The sequence below is a fragment of the Oryzias latipes genome, chromosome 17, assembly GCF_002234675.1.
Source record: "Oryzias latipes chromosome 17, ASM223467v1".
NCBI classification, from domain to species: domain Eukaryota; kingdom Metazoa; phylum Chordata; class Actinopteri; order Beloniformes; family Adrianichthyidae; genus Oryzias; species Oryzias latipes.
In genome coordinates this window covers 23,349,196-23,370,239 of record NC_019875.2, presented here as the reverse complement: position 1 = coordinate 23,370,239, position 21,044 = coordinate 23,349,196, and the positions used below count along the sequence as shown (strand labels likewise).

At 38.0% G+C, this 21,044-nt stretch overlaps 2 protein-coding genes across 2 annotated transcripts; both read left to right on the top strand.

Annotated features, from left to right (window-relative positions):
* Positions 1-1,003: 1,003 nt before the first annotated feature.
* Positions 1,004-2,940, top strand: gpr148 (G protein-coupled receptor 148). The gene has a single exon (XM_011486922.2). The coding sequence runs from the start codon at positions 1,360-1,362 to the stop codon at positions 2,308-2,310; it is 951 nt and encodes a 316-aa protein (XP_011485224.1). The 5' UTR covers positions 1,004-1,359; the 3' UTR covers positions 2,311-2,940.
* A 1,954-nt stretch (positions 2,941-4,894) lies between these two features.
* On the top strand, positions 4,895-18,599 carry klhl24 (kelch like family member 24). Its single transcript, XM_004079331.4, has 8 exons — positions 4,895-5,124; positions 6,801-6,907; positions 7,016-7,860; positions 9,117-9,301; positions 11,584-11,702; positions 14,966-15,154; positions 15,739-15,927; positions 16,009-18,599. The coding sequence occupies exons 2-8, from the start codon at positions 6,833-6,835 to the stop codon at positions 16,207-16,209; spliced, it is 1,803 nt and encodes a 600-aa protein (XP_004079379.1). The 5' UTR covers positions 4,895-5,124; positions 6,801-6,832; the 3' UTR covers positions 16,210-18,599.
* The last annotated feature ends 2,445 nt before the right edge of the window (positions 18,600-21,044 follow it).

Sequence of the window (21,044 nt, the reverse complement as noted above, 5' to 3'; positions counted from 1 at the left end):
AAATGCATAAAGAGCTTTAGCTTCCCCTTTTTTTAAAATTTAGATTTAAACTAAAAATTGCAAACCGGTAAAAACAACACCGTATTGAGCACTTACAATGGTAAAAGCTCCACCCTGTTGCTATGTGATACCCAAGTGCCTGTAGCTTTTTGCATCTATAAGTTATCACTGAGTCAACAAAGAGTACATCAGATAAGGACATGGAATGAGAGAAGTCATACACAAACCATTGATTTATGCTGCAGTGGGTGGTTTTCCGTATTGGACGCAAGGTAAGGTTGTTTGGATCTGTCAACAGCTTTTACTCGATATTTTTTTGTTTTAGCTTTCTATTAAAGTGAGAGATTCTACATAAGCAGTAAGGATTCAGAGTAATAGCGTTATAAAGCCACTTCTGTTCTCAAAAATGATCATACAGAGAAAAAAAGTTTGTTAAATTTGAGAAGCTATCTTATAAAAAACATTTTTGTCCACAGTATAAGTATTTGTTGAACTTGTAATTACTTTAAATTGGCACACATTTTGTAAACTCTAGTCCTTTCAGTATTTTCTAATAGGGGTTCACTAATGTGAAAAGGGAACCAGAGATTATAACAACCACTGTGTTCAAACATTTTATCAGGAAAAATTGTAAAAGAATTTCAGGATTGCTTTCCAGGTTTAGGACAAAAAGCTGCGAGAAAAGCTGAATGAAAACAATACCCTGATTTTTTTCCCTTGTTGAATTAAAAACCCAGCTTTGATCCCAGTTTCTTTAAATAACAAAAAATAATTGGTTTTATTTACTGTATATCCAAAATTTGTCATCCACGACTGATTCTATTAGATCTCTGAACCAATTGTTTTCTTTGTCTTAAAATGACATTAACTACAGATAATTTCAATCTGTTCTGTCACCAGCGTTTGTTCAGGTCCAGAACTTCATAAAGTTGCTCTCAAGGTTTTCTAGTTTTTATTTGATTGGCTCTCAATATTGTTTTCTTCCCCCTAAAATCTACATACTTCATGACTTTATCTAAAAACAAGTTGGCAAATACTATTTAAAAATGGGTTGATGAATGTTATCATGTTTGTTTTTCCCTTTGTTCTGAGTAACCATTATCTAGGTCATTAACTTACCTGCCAGGTTGCAACAAGAAAAAGCTGTTCTAATTTGCATACCAATAGATCTGCATGGTCATCTGCATACAATTTTGACAAAACAAGCTTTTATTCTGCATTTGTATGCATTTACCTATTTTCACCACAGGTTATTTTGCAAAAACGGGCCTGTTTTCTAATGAATTGTCTCTATTTACAGGAATTCATTGACTGAAATTGAAAAGCCAACTCCATTTTACCCCAATCCTTCAAAGCACCATGCAATTTGGTAAAGACATTGTAAACTTCACGCAGGATTGGGTTGCAGTTGTGGAGTCATGGCACCTGGAGTTGTTTTGCATTCCCGCCACTGTCATCACCTTGGCTACCTTGATTGCAAACCCTGTTCTCCTGTGTTGCATTTTTACTTTTCGCGCCTTGCGTCAGGAAACCCGCTACCTGCTGGTGGCTAACACTCTAGTGGCAGACATGCTCTTCCTTGTCCTCAACCTGACCACAACCTTCATCAACTCAGTGGAAGTCCGCATTTCCTGGATGGCGTGTGAGCTGATGACAATCGTCCTTGTCACCGCTTACAGCTCTGCCATCCTCACTGTCACTGTCATGGTGGTTGACACCTTTGCTGCCGTCAACTGGCCACTTCATTACCACGATTTCCTCACACCTGCTCGCACCTACAGTCTCCTCGTGTTGATGTGGGTACTGGTGGCCATCTTCCCCTTGACTTTGCTTATTATTAAGTGGGAAAGTTCTACTGAAAACGTCTTTGCCTGTCTGGCTGTCATTTCCCTTGGCTTGATCCAAAACAAAAACGTGGAGGGCGTTTACGTGTACTTTTTGGTGTGCGCCATAGCCTGTTCCTTGGTCATTTTCTACTGTTATATTCGGCTCTACATGGTGACAAGGACGCAGGGTATTTGGCAGACCCGCTTCTCCAGGGCGCGGGTCACCGTACTGGCCCACGGGGTTCTGCTCTTTCTCTACTTTGTCCCTGGCTTTCTCTTTGCACTAGAGCTCCTCATGTTCCGTGAACAGAGCTCACATCCGGACGTAAATGTGTGGATCAGCACTCTCAATGGCAGTTTTTTTATGCTCCTCCCCAGGGCCCTCGCCCCTTATCTGTATGGTCTGAGGTACAGAGAGATCAGTGAATATCTGACTCTGCTGCTGCATCGCCAGAGAAGACTCAGCCAAATCTCCCTATCCTGAGGACTTTAAGAAGCCACCTGTCGTTTACTGTGAATTGCCTTTTTAGAATAACATATTTCTTTGATTTCACTAAATGTTCTGTTTCTTGTGGTGTATATATGCCCCTAATCAGTGTTCATCACACAATGCTATATGAGTTTTATAAATAAAGAAAAAAACTTTGTGCTAAACACTCCAATGTTAAAAGGCCTCCAATCTTCCCTAGCAACACTTTTTTATTTCATGAGATTAGTTTCCACAAAGAAAAATCCCTCTTAATCACACTTTTCAGGTAAAATGTTTTAGCATCTTTTGTCATTTTGTTATATTTTCTGCATTATTTTGTAATGTGGAAATGGTGATGCTTGAAAAATGTGAAAGCCAAAGCAACTTAGCATACACAGAGAGATGCCTAAACCTAAAAATTTTGATTGTATGAAAGTCCCAGACTGTGTCAAACCTCAATGTAGTGTTTTTCTGCCCTCAGAGATGGTTTTGATTGTTGGTAGTCCAAGTTTACATATTCACTGACTGTTTTGAAGAAAGAATATTTTACTGTCAATTAGTGTTTCTCTTCAACATTGTTGTTTAAGATTTTTATAGTTGAGAATAGAAAAGTGTTAATTGCCTAATAAATGCTGTCCAAAGTTATGTTATGAAGGATTTCTTGAACTGAGGTAAAGTCACCGTGTTTGGACTTTTACGCTTTTCTTCAAATGTTTCCACACCCATACAAGCAGCTTTATTAATGTTTATCAAGATTGTTTCTTGTTGAAATGCAACATTTCTTGTCAAGTCCCACTCTAATCATCTTTTGTTCTACAGTATTGTAAAAGCATTATTAGTGGTCTTTAAATTTTGATTATGTTGTTTATAGGCAAAATCAAAAAAACCTCGTTTTCTAAGACATGGGTTTTGCAAAGAGGCAGGAGTTCATCAGAATTTCCCCTCCTTGTGGATGGAACTGTTGGAGCGGAGTAGGCCTGCCCTGACCTCCCATCTTCCTGTTGTTTACACACTCTCTCACTAGCGTCCCTCACACTCTCAACCTGACATTACTGGTACTACTGAAATGTTGAGCAAAATTGGAGCTACACATACAAACGTACATGGATCTAATTGTCTGCAAGTGGATGCATCAGAATAGAGCGGAGCAGGGAGCTTGTAGCCCACCTATTGCTTTTCCAACAGCATTTTTTGTCTCCTCCTGATTTACAACTGAATAAAGAAATGTTCAGAAACACCATTTTGAGCTTAATTTCCTTACATGTATCATCCATTATGAGAGAAATGCCACAAGCACATGTTAAAAACACAAAGAAGATGATTTTTTAAAAAATATCTTTGATTTAATCTTGTGTATTCTTAAACAACTCAGATACCAACACAGTTTTAAGACCCACCGTTTAAAATGTTATGCTTAGATATTTAAAGTAAATTGTACAATCCAAATAACTATCAGTTTTATGTTCACTGAAACTAAACACCTAACTCCATTTACTCTAGAAAGTCGTGCTTGCATAAAGCCAATGAAGCAAGATGTTGACACCGCAGTTTAAAGAAAAAAGGGGAAAAATGAGGTCAGTGTTGATTCAGTAACTTTGGAAGCAAATTGGGTTTTAGTTTGAACAATTACAACAGTTCAACAGCAGATGGACCCAATGTTCTGTCCATGTATCAAGCTTGGGCTGCCGGCAAGTACTGTACTGTCAGCAAAACAAGTGGATAACTTCCCCCTGTGTTTCTCTGTGCTTCCTCCAAAGTGGCCTTAAGCGATTATTTACAACTAGCAATTTGTGTTTATCTAATAAACACAAAAATATTACTCTGTGATTTATATAGCCCTATAATGAAACATTTGTAGTTAAAGAGCAAACATGCAGTCCGACTTGACAGCTGTTTTAAAATGTTTTTATTTTTTTCATGTCTATTGTTGTTTGGCTGTTATCTTTCTTTAACCTTTTAATGCCCTTTGGTATACAGAAACGCATGAATGAGATGGCTTGTAGGGGTAAACTTGAAATTCTTAACAATACCAGTCACTGATTGTTTGGACATTTCCTTGGAACGAAATCATGATCTCGCAAAAGCTATGAGGAAACCTGATGAGGAAATGATCACACTTTTTTTTCCAACTAACCTCATACTGGTCAAATAGTGTGGCGTTTCATCCGGTTTACGGGCAAACATCTCGTTTCATAAGAGTTACCCATATCTGTCACTTCAAAAAGCTACATCACATCATGTTATTTCGATTATCTCAGATTTTTAACGTTGTTCACAAAAAATATATATGTGGGAAGACGTTTAGACATTTTCTGTCTGTAATTTATGAACATAGTTTGAATTTTCAGCGGCGGGGAAAAACTGTAGACCAAAATGTCCGTGCTGTTTTTCTTCCGTTTAACTATTATATGACTTGTTTTCATGAAAAGTGCCGTTTGTTTGCAAACAAAGGGAAGCCACGTGGAGAACGTGTTGCTCTTGGAATCTGTAGTTTGTTAACTCAGTGAAATAGCATGAAACCATGCTAAACCAAGTATTTTAACTATGATACCCACAATGCATCGCGTTAGAGGTGGGATTTCTCAGAGATATAAATATTGCTCTCTGTTTACAACAAAGTTATCTTTTCGAAACTCTTTCTTTTGTCCAGTACAGCCATCAAAATGTTCAATTTATGCAGCAGTCTGACGAATCTATTATAATCCATCGAGAAAAGATCTTGTCAAAGGCCAGTGCTGAATGTTTTGGAGAATTTCTTTTTTTTTTGGTTTGTTTTTTTTGCGAGAGAGACGACGCCGCTTCATCTGGAAACTTTTTTTAAATTAAAAGGTAAAAAGAGTTTTGGTGACGATTATTGATGTGTTTATTTATTGTGTAGAAGTGAAAGTAATAACAAAGAAAAAAAAATGGTAGTTTTTTTTTTTTTTTTTTTTTTTACCGTTAACGGTCAGCACTAGCTAACTAACTACATTGTGGCACGAGGCACATTTGCTTTGTCTAAATTAGCCTAAAGGTTTTTGTTCGTTTGCTTGTTCTAAACGGGCTCAAAAGCATTTGTAAACTCTCATTGATTTACTTTCTAGATACATTTTGATATTTAAATTTTTTTTACACAGGATTTTGTTTTTTTTAGGCAACCTATTATTATTGAGTTTTGTGGCATTTTTATTCAGATACGCCGATTATTTTGTTATTTTTACTTGTTATTAATTTGTTGTTATTTTCCTAAACACCGTTAGTGCTTTTGTCTATATTCGCATTTCCGTGTGCGTCAAGCAGACAAACAAGGCAAGTCTCAGTCAGACATGGGCTAAACCTATCGAATCTCTAGCGGCTACTGGCACGTGGATGGGTTGAGTCTAATAGGTTAAAAATAACAACAAAGAAAACATGACTTCATAGAACTTATTCTAGACTTTATGGGAAATAACCTTTATTTGATTTATAAACGTGCTCATAAGAATATCATTACTGTCATTTCTTCGCGATTAATCCGATTAATTATAAATTGCTGCTATAAAAAATATGGTTAGATTTCTTTTTTCATTTCATTTTGAATTTGCTTTCTTGGGTTTTACTCAAAAGAAAAGTCACGTATAAAGCTTTGACCTTGCACTTGTTCAAAAACTCATCATGTGGTGTTATCCCTGCCCCCACTTCCGGTCCAAACTAACCTGACTGGCATGTAGGCTGGCCTAACTGTTGCTCAACCGATCTCCCGCCTGCATCTGTTTGTCTTTCCTCATGCAAACCCTTGTGCTGCAGGGCACAACTGCTTAACAGCAGTGTTGAGCTAGCAAACTCAAGAGACTCTTCCTTCCTGTTGTCCATCTACTGAAATGTAAACTTTTCATATTTACTGTATACTTTTGAGCATTAAGCATTTTTTGTTCCTGAACAGTTGTTTGTTTTTGTTTTTGGTGTGAACTTCATTAGTTATTTCTGTATTTTGAAAAAAATTGTAATGTTTTTTTACAGTTTACATGTTTTGCAGACCGCATGTTTTTTTACACTTTTGCAGCTGTATTTATTTTATATTTATTTCTTTATTTAATAAGAATCTCATTTTTGATAATAATTTTTCATAATAATTTTAGTAATATTTTTTAATTAACTAATATAAATGTAATTTGTGATGTCCTTTATTGATGTTATATTATATAGATTATTTCTGAATGTCGTGTTGCTGCCACAGATAAATGAAATTTCCCCATTGTGGGATTAATAAAGTCATCTATCTATCTATCTATCTATCTATCTATCTATCTATCTATCTAAGTTTACATTAATCTCATAGTTTGTCACTGTTTTGCTGAATGTTTTGTGACTGCTGTGTGAGAGTTGTTTTGTTTGATGTGATACTCTATTGTACTCCAAAGTTCACTATACTTGTTCCTTTTTCATTGGCAATCCATCATTTTTTATGTTTAATAGATTCTAAAAGACACATGTGAGAGATGCACTCTTATTGTCATGATGGTGTATATTTTTCTCTTTATCTTTAGATCTTTGAGAGCATCTTTTAAAGGTAGCAGCAATGGTGTTGATGCTGGGCCGGAGATTAATCAGGGAGGACTCTGAGATCAGAGACTCCCCAGCTGTAAAACGAAAGGTAATGTGTAAAAAAAAAAAAGCCCATGTCTGTGTTTTTATAGATGAAGCATTCTTTGTGTAAGTCACAAGTTTAAACATATTTATACTTGTTCTTTGATTCTTTAAGGTCTTTGAAGTTGAATCCAAAACCTCAGGTAGTCAGGAGATCTTGGACTTCTGCTCTGGATCCTCACATTCAGAGGGCATCCTGCAGGTGTTTAATGAGTTCCGTGATAGTCGCCTCTTCACGGACGTGGTCATCAGTGTTCAGGGCCGTGAATTCCCCTGCCACCGCGCTGTTCTCTCTGCCTCCTCCTCTTACTTCAGAGCCATGTTCTGCAATGATCACCGCGAGAGCCGTGAGATGCTGGTTGAGATCAATGGCATCCTGGCCGAGGCCATGGACTCCTTCCTCACCTATGTTTACACTGGCCGTGCCAAGATTACTACAGAGAATGTCCAGTTCCTATTTGAAACCTCCAGCCTCTTCCAGATCTCCACTCTACGTGATGCTTGTGCAAAGTTCCTGGAGGACCAGCTAGACCCATGCAACTGCCTGGGCATTCAGCGCTTTGCAGATGCACATTCTCTGAAGCAGCTTGCCAGCCGCTGTCGTACTTACGCCCTGGCCAACTTCTCAGAAGTGGCCCAGCACGCAGAGTTCCTTGACCTACGCAAGGAAGAGCTGGAAGAGTACATCAACAGTGATGACCTGTCTGTAAGTAAGGAGGAGATGGTGTTCGAGTCTGTCGTGCGGTGGATCTACCATTCTGTGGAGCACAGAAGGCCAATGCTGAAGGATTTGCTGGAGCATGTTCGCCTGCCCCTGCTCCATCCCAACTACTTTGTCCAGACCGTGGAGGGAGATCAGCTCATCCAGAATGCTCCAGAGTGCTACCAGCTCCTCCACGAAGCCAGACGCTACCATGTGCTTGGAAACGAAATGATGTCGCCCAGAACACGCCCACGCAGGTAACGAAAATCCTGACTTCCTTGGCATGAGGAAGGTGACAGAAATAAATCAACCCTGAGGTATAAGTAGACCTCATTGTTGATACCTACTGTGTTTTCTGGAAAGATGACCCACTAAACCTGTATTTTAAAAATAATGTTTTGAACTCCATTGTTTGTTGTGTAGGTTGAGATGTCTGTGCCACAATGAGGACAGTTTGTCGTCACTTAACCAATCCCTGTTGTCATTGTGTAGCTAGAGGTTATGTCTTGTTGATGAACTCGGTGCTCCTAGCTGTTGTCACATGTTCGTGCGACACAGAAGGGAGTGTTGTTGTGCTGAAAAGACAAGTGAATTATTGACAGAGCTTTTTTTTCTTGAAACATTTTGAAATAGAAAGGAACAGGGCATGTTCAAACAATGAGTTCCTTAAAATAAAAAAAAAGTAATGATGCAATAAATGTCAAAAAATGAAATGCTGTGTCTTGTTATGACACTGGCAGAACAGCACTCATCACAGATGGTTGACCTATTTGCTTAATAGTTTTGTTTTTGTTGTATAGAATTTACAGATTGTCCAAACATAAGTTAAAATAACGTCTCTGATAAGGAACAAAAGGCTGATGCATTATGAATGACACTGAAACCTGACCTTATGGTCTGCTGCTTCTCAACAAACAGGAGTGCAGCTGTCCTTTGTTAATGGAACTACTTTAAAAAAAAAAAAGAAGGTTAAAGTGGGCAGAGAGCCAGCTGCCAGTTACCATTGCTGTGTTTCAGGTGTATCCTTATTATCTAGGCAGATCAGCAGAGTTGATTCCTGTCCCGTCTGCCTCGTTTGCCCCGAGGGCCTCGCCACGCTTGAAAACAAGCGCCTGTTTTTTTCCTTCGGTTTCTACACCATCACAGACGCACGTTAAAAGTGTTGATATATGAACATGTGACAACATGCAATTTAGATCTCACTTCAATTGTTTGAGGCTGCTAACAAGTTTTTAAGCAGCTGAAGGCTTTGTTATCATGGAAGTTCCAGCAAATTCTTATGCCAAGTATGTGAATTGGTACCCTTAGTTTACAGTGAGCTTTCAAAGCTGTTCCAGAGAAAACCACAGCTCCTTTTTTATTATGGTATAGGTTTCCACTGTAGTGCCATGTTTTCCCCCTAACAATTCACTGTTTTTATGTTTATTTACCTTATGGATCTTATGATTGGTTTATTTGAAATCTCCTTTTCATTTTTCCTCTCTATGACTTTTTTCTTCCCTTTTCTGTAAAGATCGACTGGCTACTCCGAGGTGATCGTGGTCGTTGGTGGCTGTGAACGGATCGGTGGGTTCAACCTACCCTACACTGAATGTTTTGACCCAGTCATTGGAGAATGGAAGTCACTGGCCAAACTTCCCGAATTCACCAAGTCCGAGTACGCTGTGTGTGCCTTGCGCAATGACATTTTGGTGTCAGGTAAGATTCATCAATACTTTTTAAAGAATTATAACTCTATCAAACATCAATGGACAACTTGAGATGTTTTGACTGTTGAACAGCTTCATGTCAACAATACTTTATGGTTATCACTTGATTTTAGAGCCCCTTCATTTAGAAAAATGTCATCTTTAATCAATTTACCACACTTCTTAATTTCAGTCATTGTTTTATCAAAACTACATGTTTCTAGGTTTTTTTCTTCAGGAGGTAATATTCTGGATCATCTTAAAATGCTATTATGGCAGCAGTGGCAGTTTGACCTGTTTTTTTCTTGAGCACTTCTGCCTTTGAGTCAAAGGAAATAAAAGAGCAACATCTGGATCTCAGAGCTGAGATCCTTTTTGTTGGCGACTTCTTTTCCTCAAGGTCTTCACCTTCCCATTAATTCCTGGACATCCTCAGAAGCCTATCCTTGTCATAATAAAAACATAGTCCAGATTACTTCAGACTTCTGAATCATATATACTATAATGCCCATCGTTTTCTCTGATAAAACTGATTCATCTCTGATAGTTGATGATCAAAACTTAAAGTTGCTGCTTTTAGTTTTATGGAGATAAAAGCCCATAAGTAACTCTAAAAAAAATGCTTAATAGTTATTTGTTTCCAATAAAAAGATAAAGATTAGAAGTGCTAATATTTTTCAAGCATTGTTCAGGTTCAGGCACGCTTTAAATGAGCTCCCCATCACTGATGAACAACAACAGCTGACTGAGAGAAAAGGGGGGGAAAAAAGTAGGCAAAAGGGTAAAAGGAAAACTTGTTCCCTTCAGCAAAGAGCGTGTGCAGTGTTTTCCCTCAATGTGCCAAGACCTCACGTGTGAGCTTTCAGTCTCACATGCTTTCTGAAATTATATTCCTCCCCCTTCGGCTTTTTCTCAGTGTTTGTAACATGTTATGTTTCCCAGTGCCCCACTGTCCTGGTTTTTTTCCCCTTCACATTTGTAGAGTTCAGCCCACTCTCCAGATTACATTTCCCCATTTTCCTTGGATCATTCTGCTTCCCCCTTCCAAGAACTGGGGTCTGAAGCTTGTACTCCCTGTACTGCTACAGTCAGCTGTGTTTTTATATAGCACGGGGCTGAAGTGGAAGTATAATTAGTCCCCCAGCCAGTTACAAGTTGTCTGCATATTAATGATTTATTACTATCAGTAATTTGCAATTTAATGATTGGATATGTCTCATCAGCCTGTGAAGAGCTAAACCAATTCACTTTCCTCACACGTTGAACATGTGTTCACAAGTAAAGCTCCCTAGCATTAAATTTAGAGCGAGGCTACACTAGATTTCTCCCCCTCTTTTGAAGCTCCACGTCTCGAGTCAACTTGTTCCCATGTGTGCTTTTTTTTTTTTTTTTTTTTACTAAGGGAAGCCTGGAGGGCAGCAGGCTGTCTAGCTCTCGGCCTTTCCTACAGATTTCTGAAAAGAGGCATGCTGCAACTATCTCCCCTGATCTGTCTCCTTCTTTATGTGTTACCGTATAATTAGGCATAGCTGAATATTAACATTATGCAATTTATCATTAAAAAAGTAAAGCATGTGCAGAAACCTGTTTCTATCTTTAGTATATACCTCCTATAACATCCAATTCTCCAATCATATTTAAATGTTATAAATAGACTCAAATTTAAAGGCCATTTTTGTTATGAAGTTCCTAAAAAAAAAAACACAAAAGATAGAAGTTTTTATTTAGACTTCCCAGAATTTATCATTCTTACCTCAAAAGATAAAAGCTTAGTCAACCAAAAAAAAAAGACGCAACACAAACAGTTCCTTCCATGCTCATATCGTGTTCATACCTGTTGCTTTAAGCACTTATCTCTCAATAAAGTACAGGTTTTATTCTTGGATATCAAATAATTGCCTCTGATTCTGATAACATTGTAGTGAATGCTTAGTTATTCTTCAATTTTCCGAGTTTTTTTGACATTTTACTGCGGTTTTCTAACTGCTTTTATTTAGTCGCTAATCATTGATTTTCTCTTCCACCTCACGGTGCTTAACACATTTCACTTTTGAATAATTAAAGTCAAGCTTTGTGTTAAAGTTTGATCAACTTGTCAAAGTCTTAGCCAACCTCTCTTCTACCAAACTTTACAGTTTAAGTCAAACTTTTGCACAACTCAAACGGAATTTTAACGTCTACAGCTGTAATGTTTCAATCTGATCTTGAAGACTTTTTGCTTTTACTTCACTTTAAGTTGTCACATTAGTTTTGTTTGCTGACTCTAAAAAGTTATTGATTCTGTGTTTTCAGGCGGACGCATTAACGGCAGGGATGTGTGGATGTACAACTCCCAGCTAAACCTGTGGATGAAAGTCGCTTCTCTCAACAAAGGCCGCTGGAGACACAAGATGTGTGTCCTGTTAGGCAAGGTAAGGAGAAAAGGATCCCTCTTTTTCAGAACACAATGATTTAGGAGATAAATGTGGCCTGCAGGGGGAATTTTCACCACAGTTTGACTAAATAGGTTCAAACTTCAACAGTAGATCAGTCAGATTTACAAGGAAACCTGTTATGTGATTACTGAAAGATGCGTGCTTCTAAGGAATCGGAGATGAATGCGTGGAATGCGAGTGTGTAACCCAGAACAATAGAATGAACTTTATTGTCATTTTGTTATTCAGTCACATATTCAGAAAAATGAACAACTCAACATAATGTTACAATCTACCCTATAAATACAAAGAAAAGCTGTGAAATTAGTTACAATTAGTTAAAAAGAATCGACCAAAAATGTAGCATTTGTAATGATTCCCAACATGTAATCCATTTCCCCATGAGTTTTCTTGAGCTCCTTCATCCTGTTCAGGTTTGCTGTGAGGCCTAAAGCCTTTTGAGGCTTCACTGTGGGCAGATCACCAATCTCACATGGGCATGCCATGCATATTCACCTGCATGTTCCCCTATGTTTGCCCAAACTTGCACAGCCAATGAAGTCAACCACCATAAACCAGCTGTGTGCAATCAAAGATCCAGAGACAGAGAATCCTTAGATTAGAAACGGTATTTTATCAAACTTATGTCGCTCCAGCGTTTTTAAAAGAAGCGACAGCAGTTCAACTCACGCAATGCATCAAAAAGAAAAAGAAAGTACCTATCGTTGTGTTGAGTGGATTTTTAAAACCTAATTAGCATTTGTTTTTCATATATGTATCTATGAGGTTGCATAGTTTTCTCTAGAAGGTGACGGCCGTGTGCCTTCTCTGGATGCAAGCCAGCTCTTCACACTTCCAAGCAGATGCCTAGAGTTTCATTTTTTAAGCCTGTATCATGCTTCATGTGCCTTTGCAACAACTAAACATAGAGTAAAGAGAAACCAGGTCCTCATTTAAACAAATAAATCGGCTTGTTTTCAAAAATACAATATTTATTAGGCTGAGTTTTAAGAATAAAAATGTTCTTATTTGCACGTACAGCCCAAAAATCCTGTTTTAAATTAGTTTTTTTCAAACATGCTGACAACAACCACAATATTTGTCACAGAATATAAATAATCCTCATTTGCTGGACCTTATCTTTGAATCAGATGAACTCCTACGCGTTTACATCCATAAATATCTCTTCTGAACCCCAAAGTGAGACTTGCATTACAATGTGTTGACAAGGTGACAAACACAGTCACAGCTTCCTGAATTTTTAACATGACTTTGATTAAGGCTTTACCGTAAACAAGGCTTTATTCTTTTTGTTCATTTGAACCTGTAATGGATTCAAGTACTCAGCCAAAAAAAAAAAAGGTAACAGCTGTTGAAAAGTTTTTCTTCTTCATTTCTATAAAGGTAGTAATAAGGGGGGAAACTGGGAGTTGGGGGGGTTTGGGGGCTGGAAAATTCCACCTAAACCGGGGTCTGTGATGTAAGAGTACCAAAGAAAGGGAGCAGCTGAATTACATGGTTTCTTTTCTTTTTTCTTTTTTTTTTCCCTGTTAGTATGTTTTGTTCCACTGTCTTGGTGCTGTAAGACCTCAGTTATTTCTTCTTTTTAAATTGCTTAGAAGAATCTTTTACAAAGTATGCTCCATCTTCCAATCTCATTCTTGATCATATCTGGGTTTCTATCTCAAGTATGCCGCAGGTCTTGTTTGAAGATTTTTTTTTTTCATGTTTGTTTTTCCTCAGAATTTAGTTGCCCCCTCCCCCTGAAACGGCAGCGTCGCACATCCTCATTCAGCCTGTTATTTCCTCGGTTTATGGACAGTTCTGGTCCCCCATCAGTCATCCAAGCAGGATGACTGAGTGATGTTTATCACACACGGATGTTCATGTTTTCATCCAAAAAGCATTCCGGATATGTTGCTGTCAAACATTTGCATATTGGAAGAAGAAGTTGAGTATACTGATTGAAACCTCTGAGTTTCCACGTACGGAGAATTCACTTCATTTAAATGTGCTTCTTAAAGGACGTTTACACTTCAGAAGTTCCTGAATGTTTCATCAAAGCCACAATTAAATGTTGAGAATATCCCATTTTTTAAAAGCACACAATTCCTCAAAATGATGATTTTGATCACATTTTCTAAAATAAATAATCAACTTTTGGCAGTTTGAGAAGCAACTGTACTAGCCCTTTTTTATGCAGTTTGATATTCTAAAGCAGATGAATGAACTATTAAAAACCCTTTGTTCAGTCTCCTGTTGAGCTTTTCTCCAAATCAAACTGAAAGGACTTTTTCTCCGCTCTGCGGTGGCTCGCTCTGGTGATGCCTGCTTAGTTCTGATACATAATGGATCTCACAGAAATGTGCACATGCTGATAGCTGTAAGGATTTATGTCTTTCAGTTTATGAACATGATCTTATTCGGAGCAGAGCAGCTCCCTCACCACACTGGCTTCTTTAAACACAATGGGGTCTGGAAATCCTCAGTTGAGCTGGAAAGGGGTCAGCCTTTTAAAAAAATATTTATCTTAGTTTCTACTTCTTAAAAAACCTGATAACCTGACTTATAGGATATCATATCCACCTGAAAAACACTGTCATGTCTTTTACGTTAAAACTGGTAGAGAAAAACAGAACTCTTGCCATACACTTCTGTTTTTTTGTTCCCTTTTTTCCATAAAATCTTCTCTTATATTTTGTTTTTCTCTTCCTCTCACCTTGTGTGCTCATTTGTGTTTCCTGTTTTTCTCAGAGGAATAGCCTGAAGCCTTTTTGTTGCATCAGACAAACTTGATCCACAGCAAAATTTCAAATCCTACCTGAAGCCTTTTTCTGACATGTAATCTCTTTGTGTTGTTGTTGTTTGTGCATTGTTGTAGCAAAACAGATAATGGATAGTTAACTTAGATTCGTCTTTTGTGAGTTTTTTTACTCATTTCAGATATTTTTTAGAGTTAAAGTTGCGAATCAAGAATGAAGGTAACTCTTTCCTGTAAAGGTGCAACTGCAAATGTGTGGTTGTGCATTTGGAAACTAGAGCTGTAAGAACAGCAGTAGCTGCAATAGTCAGCAGCCATTGTATCCTCCTTCCTGTGCGCCTGATAAACTGGTTCTGGTAATACTGGCGTAACATTTATATCTAAAGGTTTGAATGCAACAACAGATACTGTCAAACATCATGGCAGCATTTTTCTGTGCCACTTCTAGAAAAGCTCCCATTTCATATTTAATGGAGGCCATCACTGTGTGTGTTCACAGGTGTACACCATCGGCGGTTACGATGGCCAGAGCCGCCTCAGCAGTGTGGAGTGTTATGATTCCTTCTCGAACCGTTGGACAGAAGTGGCACCCCTGAAAGAGGCAGTCAGCTCTCCAGCTGTGGCCAGCTGTGCTGGCAAGCTCTTTGTCATAGGAGGAGGCCCTGACGATGAAACCTGTTCAGACAAGGTGGGAACAAGATAGATGTTTACTGGTACCCACACACGGAACCCAGAGTGATAACAGCTCAGCTGGCCTGGAGACCCCCTATTCTGCTATCAACTGTTAAAACGGCTTCTCGCTGAGTTTTATTTGTAATATTGTTAGAGATGGAGAAAGAAGTCAAAATATTCTTATCATTTTTCATCTGTGACACTACAATGCAAGACAAACCTCAGGAATTCAGGCATTCAAACCAGATAGTCCTCTGCAGAAGGCTTTCATTAAGTCTAAGCTTTCATTATGTTTTGTCAGCTTCACCCTTCAACCTACTAATCTGCTGGGTCTTGTACTACATTTGCATTTATCCCAAAGGTTTTCATTTCTTGTAAAGATTCCTCAAACATATTGAACATCTATGAGAACAAACTGGTTGGAAAGCAGCTTTTTTAAATATGTAAGCGGGTTCAGGAATTCCCGGAATGTATGCAAAGGCAGGCTTGTGTCAGCCCACTGAGCTGTCCATAAATGTGTCCAGTATGTTTTCTGTCCCCTGCGTTAAATGTACATCCTGTCACACGTCTTTCTAAAAGAGTTGGATTTTTCTTGTACAGGTTCAGTGCTATGACCCAGAAACAAACACCTGGTTACTGAGAGCCAACATCCCCATCGCCAAGCGCTGCATCACAGCAGTGTCTCTTAACAACATGATCTACGTCTGCGGCGGGCTGACAAAGTCCGTTTACTGCTACGACCCCGTGAGCGACTACTGGATGCTTGTCCTTCACACCTTCAACAAAATGGTAGAGGCTTCTTCGCAGCCGAACTTCAGCTTGTGTTTTCTAAAACAGTCTTCTCATATCTGCCTTTTGGTTTCTTCGCAGGAGAGCTGCGGCATGTCGGTGTGTAACGGAAAGATCTACATCCTCGGAGGTCGCACGGAAAACGGAGAATCCACAGATACGGTCTTGTGCTACGACCCATCAACGGGCATCATAACCGGAGCAGCGGCCATGCCCCGGCCGATCGCCTACCACGGCTGCGTAACCATCCACCGCTACAATGACAAATATTACAAGTCATGACCATGACATGCAACCAGAGACACACACATGACGCCTAAACTCTTTAGGTACACCACACTTACAGCCTTTCAACTTTAAAATAGCAGACAAGCGAAATGGTTTGGTTTGCTGTACCAGTATGGACAGCATCATGTAGCAATCTATTTGTTCAGTAGACTTAATCCCTTCTTTTTGTTTTTAGCAACCTGAGCTAAAGGAGAACCAAATCTCTGTGGCACAAGGTTTTTTTTGGCAGTGACTGCAAAAGGTTGGAGAGTAATCCATCTGTCATAAGTGCATACATTTGTGTGATAGCAACATTTTACACTTTTTTACTGAATGTTTCATATGCAATGGAAACAAAAAAAAGCCATTTTTGTTTTGATTTTCCTATTTTTGCTTGAAATCTCAGTGATCTAATACTAAGAGAGCAGTGATCTGTTCACTCAAGTGAATTTGTAGTTCATGCCAAACACTAAATACTCGCATCTTAACAGTCTGCTAAGAACAATGAGATGGAAGTCACTGATACAACAATGATCCAACAGAGGAGGATTGGCGGATGTTGGGAGGTTTTTTCTAAAAAGGAAATCTTAAAATTTCCCAACTGGAGACAAGAGTGATATGTTTGAAGAAAACCTGTTTAACCCAACCTTTCTGGACCTTTTTAAAGTCCAACTAAATATATAACTACAGTAGACTGCAGTAGAGAGTCATAAAAAGATAGTCTGTCATTCTTTTCAAGTTTTTGATGTTGAATCATTGAACCGTTCTCAATCCAAAGAAGATCTAGGAAAATCAATTGCCGTTGACATTTTTAATCCAGGCTACCTTTACTTTTCTTCATTTTTATAAATGTTATTATGAATGTTTCTAACATATTCTTTACATGTATACAGCATTAAGTTATATTTGTATGTGCCTTTTTTTTTTTTTACAATTTACATTTTAAATGCGTTGTATGTGATTGTGTCATCAGTGTCAGCTCATTGATATTCTGGGATTGTGGGTGGGTTTCTGTCAGTGTAAGAAGCCTTTGTGGATCAAACTCAAAGAGTGCTTTGAAAAAGTGGTTTACATGTTGCATGTGTGGATCTGTGGGACTGTTTCAGTCTGAAGCCAAGGGGGCCGTCATAGAGCTGAAGTGTTAGCACAAATGCTAATTTCTTTTTTTTTTAATGCTGGCACCTCTCACCTGTACATTGACCTTTAAAGATCCAACTCGGGGTAACCATGGATACCTCCAGGTGCAAATGTCTGTATGCTGGTGTGTAGCTTTATGTGTGTGTAATTCATCCAGGGGGAGTTTTGAATGATGAGAATTTTGGATTGTGTGGCTCCTGGTCAGTAAACTCACTATTTGCTAAACTTGGTGTTGATAAACTATAGAATTGCTGTGAGTATGACTATAATCTGTTTTCTTTTTGTATGTGTTTTTGTTGATAACTGTGTTTCTGAAACCTCGTTTGTGCACTTTGACATGATGCTGTTTATTGTGAATTTCTGTTTTTACTGTATCAGTAATATGTTTGGTTTTTTACACAGCATTTAAAAACACAACAGTTTAAAAAAAAAGGCTCTTCAGCTCCAGACAGTCAGGAGGTTTCCACTGTTAGGAAAAGCACCATCTTCAGCAGGAACAGGATGTTTTTTTTTGACTCAAAATGGCTAAAGCAGTTGGGGGTTGCATAATTAAAGTAGTCTGCTGGGCATGTTAGGTCTTTATGAGCAACAAAGCAAACATCTTTAGACACTTAAGCCCATTTTTTCCCCTCTATAGTAACTCTAAAGGCCAATCATATGAATTGAGGGGCAAAAATACAGTGAGACAAATGGATATATTTAAAAAAAAAAGGTGGGTTTATCATATAAAAGGGTTCAAACAAATGTTCTATAATGCTGATTTATTGCCTCCTATAACTGGTTATGTTTAGCCTTTCATGTATTGTTTGCTTTTGATAAGCTTATCTGTTGTTTTACAATTTTTCTTGGTTTTTGTGGGATTGTGTGTTGACATGTTTTAAGTTCTGCGTGTATACAGAGTGCCTTAAATATCATCTAGAGAAGCCCTAAGAACAGGTTAAGCAGGTATCAGCCTATATGGATGTGATTCTGTTCAAAAAGACAACCTTCAGTGCGGCTGCATGGAAGGTGGAAGCGTGAACCTTTTTGGCCTTTGTCGTGTTGGAAAGCAGGAGTTGGAAAAGAGGAAACGGCTGTTTATTAATGCAAGAATCAAAAAATCAGCTCTTTCTGTTACGGAGTGATGTCATGTTTAACAACACTTCCTCCTCAGTGCCTTGAGTCCGTGTGCCAGAGAGCTTTGGATTACTGTAAACTGTTTTCAGTCAAAATGTAATGCCTGGCTTCTGTATGAGGAAAATCAATAAAGTTTCTCTTTCAGTTTTAAACCTTTGTTTGGACTTATTATTGCCAAATACCTTAGGTCTTTTGTCATGGTGGTAAAATCTTTAATCACACCATTGTCTTTCAAAGATAGTTTAACCCTTGTCAGATCTGTTTACTCCACTTGTCCTATATGTAAAAAAAAAAAACGACCACAGCCACAAAATAAACCAGCTTCATTAATTTTAAATCTAAAGTCTCCTGTGTATGATGAAACAACCTGTTACCTATAAATTCAACTGAATTCTTTTTTATACATTTTTTACGCTACATAATCCAAAAAAAAGCGATCAATTACACATTTTTAAATGTTCCTGCAATAATTTAAGTATGTGCTTCAACATTAAACTCAGAATCTATTGTCCATGATGAAGCAGCCTGTTACATATGAATTTAACTCCATATAATTCACTTTTATCATATTTGTTTGAACATAATACAACATAATTACACTTTCATGTGAACCTTTTCTATTGGAAAAACAAAACACTAATAAAAGTAGAAAATAATCAGCGCTGAATTATTTATCACTTACAGTATTTCCATATGGATTCCAGAGAGTTCTGGTTAACCGACAGCGTTCTTCGTTCCATGTGCTTCTGATGTTTTCAGCTCACAGAGGGATGAATTAATCATGTGTGATAAGATTTAAGGAGCTATTGTGTTAAACAAAGAGACATGACGGAAAACCAGCAACACTATTCAACACAGGATTGAGTAACTCTTTCTCCAATAATAATTCATTGGATTTGTATACATATTTCTAGTGTGCACTTCATTGTGGTCCAGTTGAATCAAAACCACATTATTTCCTACACTTGTGTTCATGACGTTAACACTAAGCATGGTGAAAACATCCAAGCCATGTCTTTTACACACCACTGATTGAGATTTATGGCACAACAGATCAGAGATGGAGTCTGAAGGAGGGGTGTAGTAGAGAAGTCATAAAAGTCTTGTTTTTTTATGTGATATTCTGCATTGGCACCATACTGTTGCCTCATGCTGACACTAACACGCCCACATTCAGACATTTGTTTGCAATGACCGCATTTCTTTTAATCAGAAAAATCAGTAAAACACATGCAAAAAAGTTTCTGAATTGAACAAAGCTTTTGTGGAATTAAGTGCAAGAAGTCACAATTGAATCATGATACAGTACAGTTAAATAAAAATGAGGAGATGTGAATTAAATCTGAATGTTAGTATAAAACTATCTTCTCAGAAAGTCACACAACTCTTGGAATGTTTTTTTGTGTGGAAGTTCTCTTTAAAACATCATCAAAGTCGTGTAGAGGATCTTTAAAAATGTAAAAAAAAAAAATTCTTTACTTGTTAAAATGAACAACAAATACGAACAAAAGCAATGTAAAGATTACTGAAAGATTACAATAAAATGAGATCCAAACGACAACATTTAGAAACAACAGATGACCTGCTGTGTTTGTAATGTGTTGCAGCAACTGTTTCCGCATATCTCATGTCAAGTTAATGAGACAGATATGTTGTAAACCCTAAAAAAGATTCAGAAAGAGTGTGTGGCGCGTGGCAAGGATCTCTTAACTGATTAGAGATATGATTTTTAGCAACGACTTCCCTGAATAGTTTCTGATTTACACATACCAGTCGATCCTTACAGGTTTCATTATTGAAAATATTTCCAACTGTTTCCGAAAACATGACTGTTTGATGACCAAAATGGATGTGTTACATTAATTCATTCATCATCTTTTTCTAAACCCGTTTTCTCACTTTCAGGGTCACGGGGCTGTTGGAGTCTATCCCAGCCACTCGTGGGCTGTTGCACTCTGCACACCTGTGCACACTCAAATTCACACCATGGACAATTTAGATTAACCAAATAACCTGTGAGGCATGATTTTGGCCGGAGTACCCGGAGAAAACCCACGCGTGCACAGGGAGAACATGCAAACTCTACACAGAAAGGTTCCCCGTGGGTGTTCTGCTTCAGGTCCCCCAGCCGGGACTTGAACCAGGGGCCTTCTTGCTGTGAGGCAAAAGCATGAATGTATCACATTTTCTAACATTTACTTAGCAGAAATGTCATTGTGCTTTGAGATTAGGTAACAAAACATTGGACTTAAGAAAACCTGTTCTTTGCAGCAGTTAAAGTTAGAGTCAATATTTTGGTTCATTCCCACTGGACACGGCAACATCTATTAGCTATCTAAATTGTGGCTATTTAGATGTTTAACCACTAGACATCTATTGTTACTCTGTTAGATGTTTACCAACAGTGTTCTGAAAGATATTTCCACATAAGTATCTGCTACGCATCTTTTAGCAATCTAAACTTGAGATATTTTTAGATGTCTGCAAGAAGACTTTTTAAAGCATTTACTAGATATAAAATAAACACAGCCATTATACATCCATCTTCAGAACTTGCTGAACCCCTTTCAGGGTCGTACGGGTTCTGGGTCCAGCTA